This window comes from Camelus dromedarius, chromosome 10 (assembly GCF_036321535.1).
Source record: "Camelus dromedarius isolate mCamDro1 chromosome 10, mCamDro1.pat, whole genome shotgun sequence".
Taxonomy (NCBI): domain Eukaryota; kingdom Metazoa; phylum Chordata; class Mammalia; order Artiodactyla; family Camelidae; genus Camelus; species Camelus dromedarius.
Window position 1 is genome coordinate 19,350,929 of NC_087445.1, and position 13,667 is coordinate 19,364,595.

Consider the following 13,667-nt stretch of genomic DNA (forward strand, 5'->3'; position numbering starts at 1 on the left):
GATGGTTGCACATGTCTGAATACACTAAAAGCATTGAATCACATGTTTTAAATAGGTGAATATATGGTATGTGACTTTTATCTCTAAAACTGGTATTTTAAAAAAGTGTCCCTAACTTTCATTCATAAAAATGTTGGCACCAAACAGTACCTTCATATTTATATATTAGGGAAATAATTAAACCTTGATGGCATGTCTTTTCTCTTACATAAGGCACATGTCAACATTCCAGGGTCTTTGGTTGCCCCAGTATGGTTTATTAAAGGAGCGTTGTTAGGGGATGGTGAGTGGGTATAACTCAAGTGGTAGAGCACATGCTTAGCCTGCACATGGTCCTGGGTTCAATCCCCAGTACTGCCTCTAAAACTAAATAAATAAACCTAATCACCTCCCCAAATCAATCAATCAATCAACTAAATAAATAAATAAAGCAAGCATTGTTTCCTGGGTTAGACTAGACCTAATTAAAAATATACATCTTGCTGCTTTGGTAACTTTATGTTACTTTGTATGTGTGTTTTGTTCACATTCATCAAAAATACAAGCTCTTAGTTGATAGAGCAACTAATATTCATTGAATTTTTATCGTGTGTAGATACTATTCTGTGTGATTTTAATGTGTTGTTCAGTACATCTCACAATTCTATAAAGTTAAGTATAGCAATCTGCATTTAATGGTGTGGAAACTGAGGCACAGTGTTTAGGTAACTTACTCAAAGTCAAATAGTAGGTGACAGAATGTGGTAGTAGGTAGCAGCAATGTTTTGTATTATTCTGGGCTAGGCATATCTTACAGTATACAATAGATGTTTCTGGCAGTGTGTGTATAAAGTAACTTTTTGTAAGTGAAACCGTATTTTTAGTGTTCTGAAGGAGCCTATTATTTTAAATGAAACCTGCAAATAAGTCAGTTCCTTTTTATCAGTCTTGACAATTGTGACATCTTAAATCAGGGCACTCCTATACATTTGATTGAGTGCAGTCATTTCTCTGGTAATTCTATTGATCTGAGATAAGTTTAAACCTTTATTAGTTTCATTCTGTAAACTTTTATTGAGGACCTATTTTTCTGTAGTAAAGAAAAAGTGCTCTAAGGGAAGTCCAAAGGAGGCAATCCCTGATCTAGAATTAGCTGGTGATAAAAGCTTATAAAATAGTTTTCTCTGAAACCTGTCCTTAATTTAAGCTTGTAAATTATATTGCCTTTCATGTCTAGGTTTTGTACTCTACAGCTGCACTGTCGAAAACAATAGTCACTAGACATGTGTGGCTATTTAAACTTAAATGTAAATTAATTAGAATTAAATACAGTTAAAAATTCAGTTCTTGAGTCATTAGCTACATTTGAAGTGTTGTTGCATGTAGCTAGTGGCTGCCATGCTGGACAGAACTGGACTAGAGGAACAGTACCATCCTCAGGACTTTTTTTTACGGTGGAATTATGGTGGCATATGTGCTTTTGTGGAGAATGAAAAGTAGAGGAAAAGGATCTTATGCGACTTGTTATATAAAATTATATGTTACTTTTTTTTTTTAAACAGGAGGAAAGCATACAAATTTGTTTTATGTGACATGGGAGCCTTCATAAGGAAACGAAGAACCAAAGAAACAGAGCTGTGTATTTTTATGTTAGGTTTGTTGAAGAGTGGGCAGTCATGGAGAAATAGGATAGGCTGAAGAGTATGAAGTTACTGTAGGAAACCAGGAGAAACTCAGCAAGGCCTGTTTGTTAGGGTTCTCCTCGGCTGTCCTGCTGTCTTCAGAGATAAGGATGCTCCTTCCCTCTGGGTAGGTGGAGGGCACCTCTGCCATTAGGTTTTTATAACCTTTCTAAGTTTTTTGTCTCTCATTAGTTACCTTTTTGCCAGCTCAATTAAAAAAAATTGGGGGGGAAGGGGGAGGTAATTAGGTTTACTTATTTATTTATTTATTTATAATGGCGGAACTGAGGATTGAACCCAGGACCTTGTCTATGCTAAGCAAGCACTCTGCCGCTGAGCTGTACCCACCCCCTGTGCCAGTTAAATTTTTTATAACTTTTTTTTCCCCTTTTTTTTTATTGGCTGTTTTCACAGAGGTGTCGATCAGTGTATCTTGTCTACCATGTAGATTGTCAGTTTATCGTAAGAGATATAATTTAGGAACAACCAGATGGAAGAGATGCATAGGACAAGGCATGGGGAAAAGGCATGGAACTTCTTCCCTGCTCCCTTCAAGTGTGCCACTCTCCCCGAATTGCCAGGTGTTAACCAACCAGGAAGCAATATGTGTTACATTTTTTAAAACCTTGGAGGATCTTCACAATGTCCCTCCCAAACTAAAAAATATGGGTAACTGAAATGTTGGTAAAGAATGTTTTAAAGTATTAATTATGTTGCTTGTTAAGTGGCATTGTGTGCTGTAAAAAAAAAAAAATCCCCTAAATGCTCATAAGAATTTAGTAAGATAATGAATTCATTAAATGTAAAAAGAAATGTGAAGGTTTTGGGTATATATGCTTTCCTAACTTTTACTTATGCTCCAAAAAATTTACGTTGAGAGAATAATGCAGCAAATGTTCAAATGCCACCATTTATTAACATGTAAGCATATTTGGTTGTGTGTGTTTCATTTAAAAGTGTGTTGCAGTCACCATACGTGAGCCTTTAATACTTAGGGCATCCCCTAAGACTCAGGATGTTGTTCTGTATAACAATATTATCATTATCACTCAAGGAAGAAATGATCAATTTGTTCCTAATATCACATAATGCCAGGCCTATTTAAACATCCAGTTGTCTCCCAAGTATCTTTTGGTTCTTTTTTCCCAAACTAGGATCCCATCAAGTTATGTGTAAGTCTTTAGGTTTGAGCAGTCCCCACACTGATTTTGTTTTTGTTTTTTCTTTTTAAAATTTCATGAAGTGACACTCTCAATTTTATTTTGAAGAATTTGAAACCTACAATAAAGTTGAAAAAATAGTACAAAGAATGCACAGATTCATCAATTGTTGATGCTTTGCTTCATGTACTTTATCTCTTTGTTTAGATTTATACCTTTCATTCATTTGAAAGGATGTTGCAGATATCCTGGCCTCTTACCCTGTAAGTACTTATCAATAATTTTCTCCTATAAACAGCAAAAGCATTGATCACATCTAAGATTTAATGTTAGCCTTAAGATGTAATATCTCTTTGGTATCCTTTAATCTAGGACATTCCCCTGCCTCCACTCCCCACCTCACCCCTGCCTCTGATTTTGACATTGACATCTTTTAGGAGGCTAGGCCAGTTGTCTTATAGAACTGCCTACAATCTGGATTTGTCTGATGATTTCTTCATAGAGTCATTTAACTTGAAGTCTCTTGTGAATTGGAGTTAGATCTATAAACTTTGTTCCATTTAGGTGAAGTATTTTTAGCAAGACACTTCTATAGGTATTTTGTGTTGCACTGCACATCAGGAGGCACCTAGTTTTGATTATCCCAATATTAGTGATACTGAGTTTTATCACTCAGAAGTGGCGAAAGCTATTGAAAAGATATACTCTTCCCCCTTGGAATTACAAAGTGGCCGTGTGATGATGCTTTGTATCTTTCAAATGTCATGTTCCACTGTGGTCTTTCATGTAATGGTTTTAGCATCTACTGATGATCCTTTGTGGGTGAACCTGAATTAGCTGTTTCACTGGGATTGCACACTGGTTATTTTCCTAGTTTGGTAGTACTTATGTTTAAAAGGATAAGTATAGGATCTAGTCCTATTTTTATCCATTAGTATATGGTTTCTGAAACAGTTTACATCATGGCAAATGGTTTCTGTGCCCGATTTTATGGGTAATTTAGTGAAATATGTGATAATATAAAATTCTCTAATCTAATTTATCCAACACTTAAAATTTTTTTTAATATTTTCTTTTTTTAAACTTTTTTTTACTTAATTTTTTGGGGGAGGGGGAGGTAATTAGATTTATTTATTTATATTTATTTGCTTATTTTAATGGAGATTCTGGGGATTGAACCCAGGACCTTATGCATGCTAAGCACACGCTCTACCACTGAGCTATACCCTCTCCTTTCTCCAATAATTTTTAAATGTTGAGAACTAATGGAGGCGGGTCTAGGGGTAGAAAACTGATTCTATTCAAATGTTTATGGTCACTTAAATTTACAATATTGAAGCTCTTGTTTCTTACTTTTAAATATGCTTATGGCTTCTGAAGAGTCATGCTGGTTCAGAAGAAATTCCTGCCTCTATAGATTTAGCTACAGTTCAGGAAAATTTTGTGAGCTTTTATTAAGTTCTGGGTATGGATATCAAGAATGCCATCATACACTTCACAGCTTTGGAAACAAGTGTTGGAATGTAACTGTATAAACTTTTTTTTTTTTCTCCTTTTGCTTTCCCTTTCATTGCTCTTTGGTTTTATCACTGGGGATGGGTGTGAAAGCAACTTGTCTGAAATTTTGTTGCCCTAAAGGAGTGACTTAAAATTCCCAGGATAGTTTTAGAGCTGATTTTTGATCTTGGAATGATAGAACAGACCTCCTGGTAATCCTCTCCCTGAAGGGAACATGGATTCTAGGAGGGGTCTGGCTAGTCCTGAGTATAATGGTCGGTTTTTTTTTGTTTTTCCTCTTGCTGATGAACTTTACTAAGGAAATTTTCAAACTTTTTGAAGTGTTATTTAAATTAAAAAAATATATAGCTAGCTATAGCATCATGGGTTGAATTGCGTCTCTTTTGCCCTTGACATAATTTTATGTTGAAGGTGCAACCCCCAGCATTTTAGAATATGACTGTACTTGAAGACTGAGTCCTTAAAGAGATTATTAAGATTAAATGAGGTTATTAGGGTGGCCCCTAAACCAGTATGACTGATGTCCTTTTACAAGAGGAAATTAGGAAACAGGCATAAAGAGAAAAGACCCTGTGAAGGCACAGGGAGAAGATGGCCCTCCACACACCAAGGAGAAGGAGGCCTCAGGAGAAATCAGTGTGGCTGATACCTTGATCTTGGGCTTTTAGCCTTCAAAGCTGTGAGAAAAATAAGTCTCTGTTGTTTAAGCATTTGGTCTATGGTACTGTATTATGGCAGCCAAGCAGACTAATACACTGTGTGGGTCCAGCAATGGCACTAAATATTTATACATACATATTAAATACATTTAATAAGTTTAGTATGTAATTATTGTGATGTGTATCTGAAGCTACACATAAGGCAGGAAGGAGGCAATGTGGATGAGGAATAACCAAATGCTAGGGTTAAGTAAGAGTGGACTCATCTCCAGTTTCACGGTAGTGAGATACGTGACTGGAATAGGTAAAATATCCACCTGTGAGCTTGCCCTGTTTTCTCTCTGATAGAAGTCTTTCTCGGTTTCACTTGGGAGTGAAACTATGTTAATGGGATTGGTTGCTTACCAGTTCCTGTTCAATTTCTTTAGTATCTCTTAAGAAACACTCTTCCTTTCTTTTCTATTTGAGAAACTCATCTTCCTGAGAGACCATCCTTCACATTTAATACACACCCAATCATTCATTGCTCTGCTTAAAACACTTTTGTCTTAAAATCCTTTTTCTGTAAAAAATTTCACGAGCAAGATATTCCTCAAAGGCTGAGTCCACCATTTGGATATAGATTAATTTCCAGTTGATTCTTTATTCCCCAAACATTCCATGATTCCACGCCTTTGTACAAGTTGTCCCCCGAGTCTGGAATGCCATTGGTGCCCCACCTGGAGTCAGTTCCTTCTTTGTGGCCTTCAGCCCTCATAGGTTGTTTAAAAATGTTTATAAATTTGTCCTGGAGGCCAGGGTGAGTCCTTTTGTGGCAGCATTTGCTGGACGCACTTGTCAGATCATTTAAAAAATGCTGCTTCCTGGACATTCTTGCAGTCTTACTGACTTGGAACCTTTTTGAGTGAAATCTAGGAATCTTTAAGCAAGTTCCCTCCTGATTCTGAATCAGAGCACCTCTGCTGTGGAGTTGGGGAGGCAGCTGAACTCATCTTCTTTGGAGTCCCTGCCCATAGTTAGAAAAAGTATAATCGGGTAAATTAGGAAGAACGGTGAACTAGATTTTAAAATAGAGGTCCAGGATGGGTGGGCATAGCTCAGTGGTACAGTATGTGTGTAGCATGCATGAAGTCCTGGGTTCAATCCCCAGTACCTCCATTAAAAAATAGGTAGATAAATAAATCTAATTACCTCCCCTCACAGAAAAACCAACAACAACAACAACAACAATAAAACAAAAACAAAACATATATATATATATATTAAAAAATAAATAAAGTATAGGTCCAACAAGTTCAAAAATGCTGCTAAATTTACAAAATGCCAACATTATTTGAAAGTAATATGGATTTGAAAATTCTCTGAAACTCAAGCCTTCAAAATGTTGATATTATTATCTGTTACTCTGGAATAGGTATATTTGGAGGGGGATTAATATAATTAAATGTCCCTTGTGTTATTAAAATGTCAGGATGGCAAAAAAGTGTAGGAAATTAGCTACTCAGCACTAATGTAAAAGGGGACTGTAAATCTCTAGGAGGGCACAACTGCCATTTTCCTCTACCCTGGCTTCTTGGATGTTTAGAAGCTTGAAGGGAGTTGTCGCCCACTGAAATCGATGTAACAGCCTTGGAGGCTTAAGGTGGAGTGCTTGGTGGAGGGGGAGGTAGACAAAGGTTTTCCAGCTTCTCACAACTGGCAAGGATGACTTTGTAAGCAGGCTCTTCACTACCTGCAGAATGTCTTATCCTGGCAGATAGCTTTATAGTGTAGAGGGCTGCCTAGAAATCAGCCATTAACACCATGTTCTGGGACACTGGTGCCTTTATTGAGGGAACTCAAGAGGTAAAAAGCTTATGAACACAATCCTCAAATTATTTATTTTTTTTAAAGGATTTCTTAGTGTACTCCAAAACTACATTATGGATTTCTTTCTTTGTGTCTTATAATCTAGGCTTTATTGTATTATTGCAAAGTGGAAAGAGTGGGGGACTCCTTTGTCTTAGAGGTGGAGTCCTAGATTTGAATTCTGGCTTGGCTGTGTGCTTAAAGGCCATGTAGTGAGAAAGTTTCCCTCATCTCCAAGAGACTCTGCTTTCTCTTACGTAAAATGAGGATAGACAGATTAACTTCCTCCACTTCACTCAGAATAGTTCTAATAGGATTGAGTGAAATTATGTATGAGAATGTTTTGTAAATGATAAAGTGCTAATGAATTAGTGATTTTAAGAAATTTATTAGTACCTACCATTACCAAAAGAATGAAGCTTTGAGTAAATAGTCTGATTTACAGTTGATCACTGCTTAACATTTTAACCATGAAGAAAAATCATTTTTACCTGTTTTGTGTCTTATTGGGTTTTTTTTGAGTTCCCTTTGCAGATATGAGACTATTGGGAAATAATTTTCTCCACTTGCATATCTGTTGGAAATATGCAAAAATTAAAATATCAACTTTTGTTTAAAATACTTAAGAAAAATTAGTATATTAACATTATTTTAAATTACAGAATCATGCCTTTTATTTTGTACTTGCTGTTTATCAAATACAAATCGGCTGGCTGCTGCTACCTGGAAAAGTTTGAAGGAAATTAATCAGATTTACTACTCAGGAAAGAATCATGCTTTTGGTTTAAAAACAGACTGGAGGTTTCATTTCAAACTTAAAAAAAATCTAAATAAAGGAGGTAGAGTATAGATAAGAAAAAAGAATATTATACTGGGAATGGTTCTTTCCTATTCTCATATAGTTTTGCTTTATTTCCCCCCTTCTCCTCCCCCCACACCCCCACCACCCCTTAGAGGAATGGGCAACTATGTCCCCTCCTCTCCTAACCAGCAAGGCCCACTGCTTCACTACTTTTTCTCCCTTCCTTCCTCTTCTTCCTTGGAAGGAAAGTAGTAAAAAGAAAAAAATAAAATCTCTGAGGCTTATTAGGGGCTTTAAAAATGAGTTTGATTTGTGACCTGTCATAGTTTGAATAATTTGCTTCCATGGTATTTTGCTTATCTCAGCTTCCCAGCTGCATGCCCAACTTCTGCCTCTTCTCTTTCTTCGCTGGTTACTTTAGCTTATTTTTAAGGAGTAGGACCGATTGTCTGCTCCCCCTCCCACCCCTCAACCTGCTTCCAGTGATTTTCCAGGGGAATTGGGGTTAAACAACTCAATTCCCTTTCCCTTTTTTTTTTTCATCCCTGAGTAGCCTTGACTTCCTGATCATGGCAGTATCCATCCATATTATATTTATTCTTTTTGAAAGGCTTTGGGATTTAAAAGTCAGCTTCCAGTGAGGAAAAGATCATGCACACAGGTCTGTAACCAGTCAATCCAATAAGAGTGAGGCTGACCATCGGTGATTCTCTGTCAGTGTCCCCCGCCTTCTCCAACTGTGTATCTGTCCATTTAATGTTTCTCAAACTTGAGTGCATTAGAATTAGTACTGGATAGGGCCCAGTATTCTATATCTCTGACAGGCAGCCCAAGTGATCCCACTCTAAGGTGGCCATGGGACCACTCTTTGCAAAACACAATTTAAGAATAGTAAAAGGAGTATTTTGCAGACACCTCACCAAAGAAAATACACAGATGGCAAATAAGCATGTGAAAAGATGCTCAGCATCATATATCATTAAAAACTTACAAATTAAAACAACTTGAGATACTACTACCCACCTGATAGGATGGCTAAGATCTAAAACACTAGCACCACCAAATGCCAGCAGTAGGATGTGGAGCAGTAGGAGCCCTCATTCATTGCTGGTGCAAAATGTTGCACACATTGTGGAAGACAGTTTGGTTATTTCTTACAAAGCTAAACATACTCCTACCATACTATGCGCTGAATGTTTATATCCTCCTCAGATTCATATATTGAAGTCCTACCCCTGATGTGACTGTATTTGGAGATAGAGCCTTTATGGGGTAATTAAGGTTAAATGATGTAATAAGGGTGAGACCTTGAGATCATAGCATTAATGACCTTATAAGGAGAGACTGGGGTAGTGGAGAGACCCCTCTCCTCCCTGTCCCTTCCGCCTCTCAGCCATGTGAGGCTCTAGTAGCCACCTACCAGCCAGAAAGAGATCTCTCACTAGAAACCAAATGAGCTGGCACCTTGATCTTGGACTTCTTAGCCTCTAGAATGGTGAGAAATAAATTTCTGTTGTTTCAGTCACCCAGTCGTAGTATTTTGATACAGGAGCCTGAGCAGACTAACATATCATACAATCCAGCAATCACGCTCCTAAGTATTTACTCAGATGAGTTGAAAACTTAGGTCTACACAAAAAAACCTGTGCATGAATGTTTATAATAGCCTTTATTCATAATTGTCCCAAGTTGGAAGCAACCAAATGCCGCAAATTGGAAGCAACCAAGATGTTCTTCAGTAGGTGAATGGGTAAACAAACAGTGGTACATCATACAATGGAATATCATTCAGCATGAATGAGAAATGAACTATCAAACTACAAAAAGATATGGGAGAACCTTAAATAGATATTACTAAGTGACAGTAGCCAGTCTGAAGAGCATAAGTATATGACATTCTAGAAAAGGCAAAACTTTGGAGGGAGTGAAAAGTTCGGTGGTTGCCAGGGGTTTTGTGGAGAAGGAGGGAAAGATGAATGGGTTGAGCCCAGGGAACTTATAGGGCAGTGAAACTGTTCCATGTGATACTGTAATGGTGGATACAAGAATTATGCATTTTCCAGAACTTGTGGGATTGTGACACTAATATAAACTATAAATTTTTGTTAATAAAAATTTATCAGTATTGGTGCATCGATTGTAACAAAAATGTCTCGCATTAGTGCAAGATGTTAATAATAGGGATGTGATAGGATGGGTTGAGGTGAATCTGAGTAAGGGAATATATGGGAACTTTCTGTATTTTCTGCTCCTTTTTTTCTGTAAACCTAAAATTTCCCTAAAATATACAGTTTATTAATTTTAAAGGGCATTTTGGGTTCAATCTTGTTTCACAAGGGAGAGGACTGAAGTGAAGATAATTTAAAAATGCAAACTTTTTTTTCATGAATTGAGCATCAGATGCAAGACTTTGTTGTGTAAAAAATGAGAGAAAAACAAGAGACATAAATGGAGACATCTTCAAACTGGAGAGGGGAGGTTACTGTCCTTAAGCAGTGATAGACACCCTCAAGTGCTTTTCTCTTGTTTATCATTTAGAGAAAGAACCAAAGGTGATGGTATTTCTCTTAGTAAATTGAAAGGTGAGGTCTATGAAGAAATGTCAGATGTGAGATGGTTTCCTGGTACCTAATAAAATTGCGTAGTGTTTCCTGGTCACCGAACGTGTAGCAGATTAGGTTAAGTAGCTTCGCTGACTGAGGATGGATGGAATCCTCTTCAGCATCCCTCATTGGTGGCCAGGGGCCTAACAGCTTGAGATTTTAATCATCTGTCCTTGTTTCTGAACCCTGGTTTGAGACCTGCGTTGTTAGAATAGGAGCCAACCATCCAAAGACTTGAAGGTGGACTGCATAGCTCTTAGAGTTTAAAAAAAAAAAAGAACCCCCAAAAATTCCTAGTGAATTTTCAATGTGAGTTAGGGAAGACTTATTCAGGCTGCCCTTTTAATCATTAAAGTGGCCCCTTAGAAATCCTGATGTAATGAAATGATAAAAATGTTTTGTAATTATCAGATCAAAGCACGACTGTGGCTGCTGTTTACATTGTCAGTATGTAAATGGAATTTCTAAAGGGAGTAAAAAGAATTTAACACCTCTTTAATTTTGTTTATGTAATTCCTTTGCTTAAAAATCCACCCCCACACCCACTTCACATTGATAATGCTAAGGTAAATATTAACTTACCCCTACCCCCCCACCCCCAGTATCCACGCACTTGAGAAACAGCAATGTCCGAATTGTCTAGGTTTCCTATATCTGAGTCAGAGACCAAGTGCAACCAGCCTCTGAAATGAAACATGATCTTGAAAGGTTCATCAACCCTAGGCCACGAGTGAATCTATTGATAACCTGAATTTAAAGAAGCACCAAAAAGTATTGGCTGTATCTATGGTAGTCTTGAATTGGAATTTGGCACTATCCTTTTGTGTGAGTTAACAGGCACAGTGTAGCTTAGCTTGCATTACTTGTTTGGAATAGACTGCATATTTAAAAATAAAATCTGTTGACAGAAGCTTTTCTGTTTAGGTGGTTAGGGAGGTTAGCCCTGTGTTAATTGCTATAGTTCCAGTCTAATCCCTCAAACTGGAGAGTGGGGTACCTCCTCTCCTTCGGTGCTCTAGTCTGATATGATTAGAATGTCGGGTGTGATATGGCAACTGTTTTAAATAAAAATGAACGTTGACTCTTTATTTCATGGCTCTACCTGGGCATGTTTGGGGAGGGGGTGCGTAACGGAAACATTGTTAAGCCTTGCCCGTCTAAAAGGACAGGCATCCTTGGATTCAACCAACCACAGATTGTGATATTGAAAAATATCTGGTATAAGTGGACCCACATAATTCAAACCTGCTTGTTCAAGGGTCAGCTGGTACTTTGTATTTCAGGTCATTCCATCCCTGATTGCTTTTTGGTTTTCTCTAGGACTAGCCATTATGTACAGAGTGTCCTGGGTAAAACTACTGAAAGCAAATAGAATAAAAAGCTGTCCTAAGAGAGCTCAAGAGCTTGTCTTATGAAAGTTCATAGCTTTTCCAGTGGTGCGTCCCAATTTGAATTTATTTAGGACTGAAAAGAGTGACTGTATGTCTGAGAAAGAGTATTTGTCAAGAGATTGAAGTTCCAAATTGAGCTGGGGGGGGGGGAGGAGTCATGTTAACTAAAGACAAGATATTAGAGGTAACTCTTGTCACTGTCTAGTAACAGCAATGGGTTTGCTTTAGTTCATTTCCATAGATGGAGAGAGGAGGTTTGACCTTTTTGTGTTAAGGAGTTATGCTTATGAAGTGCTCACAGGGAAGAAAGAGAGCAAAGAAGGAAGTGGGTGGCATTTGTCTTTCCGACCAACAGCGAGGCTGGAGCTGTGCGCGCGTTAATGACTAGGAGGGGTCGTCTGTCTATGTTGTGAGACGGTGGTAGCTAAGCCAGAGCACTCGGGTCCCACTAAGGTGACAACGAGTGAGCACTTGCTTTTTTGGGCCTCATTAGTATAACTGGGAGAGGACCGAGGTGCTCCCTATTTACCTCACACGAGTCTGGTGAGATTTAATTAGTTGTACTTAACAAAAAGCTACCTGGGGCCTCCAGGTAGGATGAATGCACCCTGTACCTGCCCCTTCCCTGAAGAAAACACCACCAGTGGCTCTTCCTCTTCCCCAGGTAATCCACACTGACCTCTGTGGGTCCCCAGGCTGGAGGCCTGTGACCGTGTCCCGTCTAGTCTTTCCTATGTGTCCCTGACTTGATTTGGACTTAGTAGTGAGTATAAAGGGTAAGGTGAGCAAAAAGAGCTCTTTCGCTCTAACCACAAGGCTACATTTCCTCATACCTTTCATTCTTCGCTCTTTTGTAGATTATTAACTTTGTGTACCCCTATGGTGGCTCTCATCAGCTTCCTGCTAAACTCTTTTAAAAAAAATGATATATTTATATGCATTCATTCATAGGTCAGGATTCTTGTGAGTAAACTATTAGAGTACTTAGAAGTCTGATTTGGAGAGATGCTTTTCAAATCTCTTCATGGCTCTTTGTAGAAGTGTGTTTCCCTGTGTTTCTCCATGATGCTAATTTGATTTATACTTATTCTTAACCCTGCTTTCAAAAACTGTTAAATGTTTTATATTCCTAAAGGTAGCACTGCCCAATAGAAATATAAGGCAAGCAAGCCACGGTTGTGATGTTAAGTTTTCTAGTAGCTATATCTTAAAATGTAAGAAGAAACAGCTAAAGTTAATTTTAACAATATAATTTGTTTGACCTAATATATCCAAAATACTATCATTCTAATCAATATAAACTATTATTAATATATTTTACATTTTTTCATACTGAGTCTTCAAAGTCTGGCGTTGTGTTTAGATTTCATAAAATGTACAGTTGAAAAGGTGGGTTCATAGACTCGGATTGTTCCAACTGTATTCAAGCTTTTTGGTAAAATGCAGTTCCTCAGTTGTGCTTGTCACATTTCAAGTGCCCAATAGCCACGTATGGCTGGCGGCTGCTGTTCTGGACAGCATAGTGTTCTTTATCTGTCATTCTTCCTTTGATAGGTTTCCCATTTCCAGATAGTGAATCTGAGGCCCAGATTGTTAATCAGCCACTCTTTTTCATCATGCTCTTGTAATATTTAGAACAAACCCTAATTCAGAGTGATTAAAAAATTTTGAGCACACATTTTGTACTCGATATGACCAGGGAAGGGATGATTTACCTAGATTTATTTTTAATTCATCTAGCAATTCTTGAGTTCCTATTTAGTAAAGGTCAATGGATGAGTCTAGAATAGAATCCAGATCTTCCAGATTGTTGTCTGTCTCTCCCATTGTGCTAGATTCTAATTGTTCCCCTTGCCATAGAGTATTTACTAGTGTTAAGAAGTTAAAAGGAGTTCTTTTCTTTTTAGTGGCATTCACCTGTTGAAACCTGTTGAACCCACACCATTCTAGCCAGCTTTAGCAGGAAGGGATTTGGTAAAAGGAAATTAGGTCCTTCATTTATCTTGGAGGAGCTGGAAGAGCAGG

The 13,667-nt window shown here is 37.8% G+C and overlaps 1 protein-coding gene across 3 annotated transcripts in view; it reads left to right on the forward strand.

The window, feature by feature from the left end:
* MLLT3 (MLLT3 super elongation complex subunit) overlaps positions 1 to 13,667 on the forward strand; it is a 240,987-nt gene that overhangs the window by 25,906 nt on the left and 201,414 nt on the right. The window contains exon 1 of one of the 3 annotated variants that reach the window (XM_064490170.1): positions 2,419 to 3,084. The exons of the other annotated variants lie outside the window; for them this stretch is intronic. Coding sequence (XP_064346240.1) covers positions 2,994 to 3,084 — 91 coding nt within the window. The 5' untranslated portion in view covers positions 2,419 to 2,993. Of the gene's footprint in view, positions 1 to 2,418; positions 3,085 to 13,667 lie in introns of those variants that run through there. 3 annotated transcript variants of the gene reach the window in all.